Source organism: Miscanthus floridulus, chromosome 2 (assembly GCF_019320115.1).
Source record: "Miscanthus floridulus cultivar M001 chromosome 2, ASM1932011v1, whole genome shotgun sequence".
In the NCBI taxonomy this organism is placed as follows: domain Eukaryota; kingdom Viridiplantae; phylum Streptophyta; class Magnoliopsida; order Poales; family Poaceae; genus Miscanthus; species Miscanthus floridulus.
The window spans coordinates 58,762,510-58,770,594 of NC_089581.1; the positions used below are offsets into that span (position 1 = coordinate 58,762,510).

Consider the following 8,085-nt stretch of genomic DNA (forward strand, 5'->3'; position numbering starts at 1 on the left):
GAAGATATGAAAGCTTTTGAGAATTTCCTTCCCCCAGTGTCAGTAGCATATGGTTCGACACTTGACTCTTAACCAACTACAGGAACACGTGATTGTTATTACGCGGCTGAAAACATTTCTTTTCTATTTACGCTACTCTTCTGTTCCATTAGTCAGCATCAGATTCATCAAATCCACATCTTCATCAGAGTAGCAGATATGTGCCATTAGTCTTGTCAATTGTCATGTAAACTTGCCATGTGCACATTTTCTAGACCGATCGAGATTCCTTACAACGCTCTCCATAAAACACGTGACTCCAATATGCGTGCAAGGGAGAAAGAGAGACATCAGACATATACCGGAACCTACAATGCATACAGGTTTGTAGTTTGGTTGGAAGTTTGAACCAACCACGTGTTTATTTTACTTCCCTCTCCACTCTCCATGAACCTATTCCTTACAAAACTAACTATACATGTAAGCATGTCATCAAGAGTCTATGGTAAGCAATAGAAAGTGCGGTGGGAAAGGAAAGCATCGCTACCTCCTCCTCATTAGCTGGGCTGAAAGGTCCAAGTGTTGTGCTCGTGCCCATTCCTCTAGTCAATCTGATGAGGCGATGGTGAGTATGCAGCATAAAGTGCTGATTCGGTTACACCACATTGTTTGTTCCCTGGAATAAAGTTACTTTTTTTTAGGCAGCTTCACCTTATAAAAGCCCATGTATGGCTCGGACTCTGAGCACTAGTAGGCATCAATTTCTCAGAGCCAGGCATTGAGACCCCCCAGAATCCAATTCCAAGCAGGATCGCAGATAGAGCGGCTATAAACAATGGAGAGTTTGCCCAGGAGCATGTCATTGAAATTCCTTTGGCCTCGTATGCATATGCCAATGAGGAAGGAAAACTTTCCTATTCTGCCTTGATTCACAAGAAGAGTAAGAATCTCACCACCCGCTTCTTCAGTTCTCCCTTTGCAACAACTTTGTAAATCAAGACTGATTTGGCGCCCTTCCCATGCATGATACAGACACGAAGACTTCCTTCATTTACCAGATGAACAAGCTGAACCTGAAAACAGATAGCTACATGCAAGGGTTCAAACAACACTGTAAGAATTCAACCATTGTCTTCTTTTTCTGCAGATAAAAGTTGTGTTATGTTCATTAGTAAAAACTCTCATCACTGCTTTTTTTTTTCTTTGCAGTAACTCTGGGACCAAAAATTTCTGAAACTATCAAAGGGAAACTGAGCTTCGGTGCAAAGGTTCTACAAGCTGGCAGCATTGAGAAAATCTTCAGGCAATACTTTGTAGTGGAGAAAGATGAGAGATTATTGAAGGCTTTCCAGTGTTATCTTTCAACCACAGCTGGTCCAATAGCCGGAATGCTTTTTATCTCAAATGAGAAGATTGCTTTCCATAGTGATAGGCCTCTGAGTTTAGCATGTCCCAAAGGGGAAAGGACCAGGGGTGCCCTACAAGGTAATTGAAACAAAATCTTAAATCTCCAACATAGTATAGTACCTCAACTGTTTGAGATAGAAAATGCGGTTCAAAGATATTTGGATTTACACAAGAAGTCAAAGCTAATGAATTTTGTACCTTCTGCAGGTGTTGATCCCCGCAAAAAGAATAAAGACTGCTTCCGTGAGAGAAAATTTGTTCAATCCTGATGAAAAGTATATTGATTTAGTTACTGTTGATGGATTTGATTTTTGGTTTATGAGTTTTATTAGCTATGAGAAATCATTCAGACATCTTCAGCATGTAATTTCAAGGTTTAGATGATATGCGTAGTTCAGTAGTCTCAAACATACTGCATACCATGTTGATGTGGTATATGTATATGTACATACATTACACAGATAAAATTGATCACACACATTGAACCGAAAGCATTTTTTTCCCCACAATGTTCTTTTTTTCTCGGACGCGTGGGAGAGCTGTGTATCATTATATTAATATTAAGAAGAAAAAAGAATAAATGAGACTCATACAAGCCCCAAAGGGCCAGGTTTGCAAGCATCGCTCCTGAAGAAGACTAGATGCGACCAACAAACCACCCGCACATCCCACCATGTTCTTGAAGGATACAACATTATCTAATACATTTTTATAGAGATCACCAGGAGAGACTGTACTGAACATATTGTTCATATAAATAATTTGGTTGTTTATGTAAAAAAAGTTCGCAAGACCAAACTAGCTACAGAATCAAATGCTTTCACCAATCACAGCGATTGTTCAAGGGGGCAAAATAATTGTAACCCTTTCACTTGCAGGATAGAATTTCAAGCAACCACAGCGGACTCCTATTCGATACCATCATCCATTGTAGACAAATGATTATTAATCATTGCTCATTGCATTGCAAATTCATTTGACATGTGGATGAATAGAACGTAAAGACTAAGACAATCGATCACATTCTGATTTCCGGTGTTTTCACTCAGCAAATTTGGTCTCTAATCCTGCTGAATTTAGACCTGGCTGCTGTAACACCTTGAGCAACAACACGACGCTTCTCTACCTGGTGGGGACACCATCAAGAGTACCCTCAAGACTTGTGCAAGGGTCTTAACTCTCTAATTATGATATCCTTGAAGTCCAGATTAGCAGAATGCAAGTAGTTTTACACATCTGATTAGTCTCATTCCACATCTTGGCCACTGTATTTCTGAACCATGGATCTGGCAGGAAGCCAGGGAAATATTTTTCTAAGACCCTAAACGATTCTAAAACACAAGGCTGTGGCCCACAGGTAAAAGTGAAAAGGCACACAAACAATGTGGAGCCACAACTGAAAAGAAGACCTTAAGCTGAAAGGCACAGAACAATATTATTCTTTTGATCACTTTAATCAGCAGTGTGGTATTAAGGTATGAGGTAAAGTAAATTACTGAAAAGAACTTTTAGATGAAAGGAACTAATGGCGCTAATGAACAAAGCATGGCATTAGGGCCGCTATGGAGCAGCCAAAATGCCATAGATCCTGTTATGTAAACCTGAAATGTGCACATTTTTCTGGATTGATCAAGACTCAAGATCCCTAACAATATTCTACACAAAAAGAGTGATTCAATATGTGCAAGGAAGAGATGTACAAGAACGAAATATGTATTGATAGTTTGGTTTTGACACCTTTCTCCATGAACCCATTTCCTAAAACTGAAAAAGAATCAGTTATGCACCACGTGTCATAAACTATTAGAATTCAACAACATAAGTAGCAAAGCCTACGTGCACGCCCGTCAGCACCTTATGAAGTGAAGCTATTAGCATGTCATCAACATTTGTGGTAAGCAATACAAAATGTAATGGGAATCAGTACCTCCTCATAATTTGGGTTGAAAGCTCCAAGTATTCTGCCCGTGCTCATTCCTTTAGTCAAGAAAGCATGCCTTGCTTTAATTCCTGATGAGGCGATGGTGAGTATGCAGCCCAAAGTGCTGATTAAGTTACACCACATTGTTCCCTTGAATAAAACTACCTTTAGTTCTGGACTTCACCGCATATCAATGTACATTGAACAGAGAGAATTGATCAATCCTATTGAATGGAAATCATTTTTTCAGTGAAGTTCATGAATCATATAAATAAATAAGGTCTAGAAGATAAAACTACATAATTAAATAAAAATGATAGTTCAGGGGATTGTACCCCTTCCCCACGCTGGATTGGATTTCAGGCAACCACAGCAGACCACAATCCTGTACCGTCATCATTTATCGACAAATGGTTACTGTTTATCTATATGGATTGCTTATCACGTCACAGTTCATTTGACACATTGATGAATAGAATGCAGAGCCAGGTAACTTAGACTGGGTCTTAGCTAATATTCATGTACAATGGTCAATGGACTTTCCGCAGCCCACATGGCCACATGTCACTACGTCAGATCAAAAGTGACAAAGGGCAGATACAATATCTCTGATATAACACACCTAGGCCTTGTTTAGATTGCAAGTTTTTTCATTCTCTCTCCATCACATCAAATCTTTGGACACATGCATGGAGTATTAAATGTAGATAAAAAAATAACTAATTACACAGTTTGATTATAAATTACGAGACGAATCTTTTGAGCCTAGTTAGGCCATGATTGGACAATAATTGTTAAATACAAACGAAGTGCTACAGTATCATTCCTAACCCCAATCTAAACAAGGCCCTATAAACCAATCACCAACCAGTGGCTTTATCGAGCTATCTCCTCTCTGACGAGGTTGTGTGTAGGTTCAGCGTATGTCAGGTCAACACCTGGCATGGAAAATGGAACGGAGACCTGGAACAAAGCAAGATTATTGTATTCTTCAGTCCATATTTGCAGAAATCGACTAGTTGACACATCAGATGAGTCCCGTTACACATCATTCACAAGTCCGAGCCCATTACCTGGGCCACCATGTTCCTAAACCATGAACATGACAGGGAAATACCTTTTATAAGTGTTTAAGATTCATAATGTTGTGTCCCACAGGTGCAAGTGAAAAGGCCCATTAATGTCGAGTCACAGCTAAAAGGAGGATCTTGAACCGAAAGGCTCAACAGAACTTTTTTTTTTTTGCCATTGGTCAGCAGTTTCGTATTAAGGAACAGTAAATTACTGCAAACAGCTTTGAGATTTAAAGAAAACAAACTCGTAAGGTGATGAGGCAAGCATGGCATTATTGATGCCAAATAGTCAACTTTACATATCATGGATCAACAAGGCCATACTGAACTCAAAAGGTCAAATTGCCACATTAGCGGTACCGAAAACATAAGCCAAATTTCAGCGAATAAACAGTGTTTTCCTCTCATAACAAATCAGCATAAGCCAAATTTCAGCGAAACGAACAGGACCTAAAGCATCTGTGCGTTTCCTTCCCCGCATGTGTTAGTAAGTATGGTTAGGTTTTGAATGTAGTTACACAAATATGTGTCGATGAGTACATAGCAGAAAGGATCTTTTAGTTTTTGTTACTCTTCTGCTCCACACTAAGTGGCAGATTATCAAACCCACATCTCCAACACACAGTTGACATTCATCTTGTCATATAAATGTGCATATTTTTCTAGATTATTTGAGATTCCAAAACCTTCACAAGTATGCATGAAAGGGAAACATGTACCGGAACCAAATGTATACAGGTAGTTTGGTTTCAGGTTTGAACCAACCACGTGTTTGTTTTACTTTCCTCTCCACTCTCCATCATCCTATTTCCTGAAATGGGGAAAAGAACCGGTTATGCACTAGGTGTCTTCATTATATTATTAGCAAAACCTATATTTTTCACTCATCAGAACCTTACAATGTACAAAAGCAACTATAAGCTTGTCACCAACTGCATCGTCAGCACCTTGTGCTAATCAATTAGCAATAGAAAGTGTAGTAGGAAAGGAAAGCATTGGCACCTCCTCATTGGCTGGGCTGAAAGCTCCAGCTGTTCTGCTCATGCCCATTCCTTTGTCAAGAAAGCAGGCTTTGCTTTTGTTCCTGATGAGGCGATGATGAGTATGCAGCATCAAGTGCTGATTCGGTTACGCCACATTGTTCCCTGGAATAAAGTTGCCTTTTTGGTGGCTTCACCTTATAAATGCCCCCATATGGCTCAGACTCTGAGCACGCAGGCATCAACTTCTCACAGGCAAAGAGAAGTCTCCTAGCATCAAAGCAGATTTGTAGATAGAGCTTCTCCAAGCAATGGAGAGTTTCACCCAGGAGCACGTCATTGGAATTCCATTGACTTCGTTTGCATATGTCGATGAGGAAAGACAAGGAAAACCTTCCTGTTCTGCCTTGGTTCATAAAAAAAGTAAGAATCTCGCAACCTGATTTCCCAGTTCTTCCTTCACAAAAAAAAAAAAAAAAAAACTTTCTGTGCCCATACTGACTTGATATCCTTTCGATGATACAGATAAGAAGAGTTCCTTCATTTATCGAATGAACAAACTGGGCCATAAAACAGATAACTACATGCAAGGGTTCAAAGAACACTGTAAGAATCCAACCATTGTCCTTTTTCACAAACAAAGTTGTGTTATGTTGATATAAAAATAAAATGTTCATCACTAATAAATCTTTTTTCTTTGCAGTAACTCTGGGACCAAAAATTTCAGAAACTATAAAAGGGAAACTAAGCTTCGGTGCAAAGGTTCTCCAAGCTGGCAGTATTGATAAAGTCTTCAGAGAATACTTTGCAGTCGATAAAGATGAGAAACTACTGAAGGCTTTCCAATGCTATCTTTCAACCACAGCTGGTCCAATAGCTGGAATGCTTTTCATCTCAACTAAGAAGATTGCTTTCCATAGTGATAGGCCTTTGAATTTCATGTCTCCCAAAGGAGGCAGTACAAGGGTGCCTTACAAGGTAATTGAAGCAAAATCTCTTTCTCAATATGTGTACCTGAAGTTTATCAGATAGAAAATGTGGCCTAAAGATATCGGACATACTTGAGTTAAAGCTAATAAAATATGTACCTTCTGCAGGTGTTGATCCCCACAAAGAGGATAAAGAGTGCTTCAGTGCGGGAAAATTTATACAATCCAGACGAGAAGTATATTGATGTAGTTACTGTTGATGGCTTTGATTTTTGGTTCATGGGCTTTGTCAGCTATGAGAAGTCATTTAAATATCTTCAGCATGTAATTCCAGAGCTGAGATGATGCACATAGTTTTGTAATGTGAAACATCATAGATACCATGTTAATATGGTATATGTACATTGAAGAGAGAGAATTGATCAATCACATTGATTGCGAAACAAAGTTTTTCAACTATGTCCTTGAATATTCAGTATTCTCAAATGCATTGGCTGATCATACTGAACGAACTAATCAATCAGATCCTGTCAGTACCTTTTTTACTAACCAACAGGTTATCTTAGACTGGGAGATTTATCTTAGAGAGACTCAGCTCAGAACAGGAACTTTCATTTGAAAAGTATAACTGGACAGGCAATATGCGGAACTAAAGGTCTTGTTAAGTAATCTGCTGCTCCCTGTATGAATGCGCGGCAAGGATAGGCGCCGAAAGGCTTCCTACTGCTGCATTGTAACCGCTGTAGGGGCAGGCGCCGAAAGGCTCTCCTGCCACACTGTAGTCATAGCAGGGCAGGCGTCAAAGTCAGTCCTGTTGTCACATCTAGTCACTGTAGCAGCATGACAGCCTGACATGTCTGTGTACTGGGATTAGATGGGTAGAGTTGTATATATAGTTTTCCACTGCAACTCAGTAAAGGGAGCGAGTTCAGTATTGCCATCTCCTCTGCAGAGCTCTAGCCAATGCTGGTGCTTATGCTGTGTGTGCGCTCTGTTCTCCCTCCCTTCTTCTACCTCTAGCCATAGTGTGTGGTCGACAACACTGGTGAGCGGTCGGCTCACCCTTGCCGGAGATCCAGGGGCCAACAGGTCTCACCCTAAGTAAAGCGTGCAAACAACTTTTCTAATTCAAGGATATGACAGTTTCAGCCAAGGGCCTGTTAGCTAATCCTGTCCATGCATGTGTCCAAGTTCATTGTGTCTAGATGCAGTTTTTAGTACTAGCAGATTTTCAGCTAGTAGTTAAGGAGAATAATATGCAATCATAGGAGTTATGACTGCAGTAATTAGGAGGATAGCATGGACAGGTGTATTATATTAGCTATATGTATGAGAAAATGGTGAGGACTGAGAGAGCTGAGAGAGAGGGAGGGAGGGAGGGAGGGAGGGAGAGAGAGAGAGAGAGAGAGAGAGAGGGAGGGGGGAGGGAGGGAGGGAGGGAGAGAGAGAGAGAGGGAGAGAGGGAGAGAGGGAGGGAGAGAGAGAGAGAGAGAGAGAGAGAGAGAGAGAGAGAGAGAGAGAGAGAGAGTTCCTAGTGTGTGTTTGTGATAAAAACTGAATATAGGAGTGATTTCCTAAATGTTTGTGATAAACACTGAAGACAGAGGTAGTGATTCCCTAGTGTTTGTGATAAACACTGAATATAGAGGGAGTGATTCCCAAGTGTTTGTGATAAACACCGAAGACAGAGGGATTGATTCCCTAGTGTTTGTGATAAACACTGAAGACAGAGGGAGTGATTTCATGATGTGTGTTTGTGATAAACACTGAAGAAAGGAGAGGGAGTGATTTCCAAC

The 8,085-nt window shown here is 40.2% G+C and overlaps 2 protein-coding genes across 2 annotated transcripts; both read left to right on the forward strand.

Annotated features, from left to right (window-relative positions):
• Nucleotides 1-828: 828 nt before the first annotated feature.
• LOC136538915 (putative GEM-like protein 8) lies at nucleotides 829-1,702 on the forward strand. The gene is made up of 4 exons (XM_066530842.1): nucleotides 829-919; nucleotides 1,012-1,092; nucleotides 1,189-1,464; nucleotides 1,594-1,702. Exons 2-4 carry the CDS (start codon nucleotides 1,038-1,040, stop codon nucleotides 1,653-1,655), a joined length of 393 nt encoding a protein of 130 aa, XP_066386939.1. The 5' UTR covers nucleotides 829-919; nucleotides 1,012-1,037; the 3' UTR covers nucleotides 1,656-1,702.
• A 3,906-nt stretch (nucleotides 1,703-5,608) lies between these two features.
• LOC136538916 (GEM-like protein 7) lies at nucleotides 5,609-6,745 on the forward strand. The gene is made up of 4 exons (XM_066530843.1): nucleotides 5,609-5,783; nucleotides 5,886-5,966; nucleotides 6,064-6,338; nucleotides 6,458-6,745. The coding sequence occupies exons 1-4, from the start codon at nucleotides 5,672-5,674 to the stop codon at nucleotides 6,632-6,634; spliced, it is 645 nt and encodes a 214-aa protein (XP_066386940.1). The 5' UTR covers nucleotides 5,609-5,671; the 3' UTR covers nucleotides 6,635-6,745.
• The last annotated feature ends 1,340 nt before the right edge of the window (nucleotides 6,746-8,085 follow it).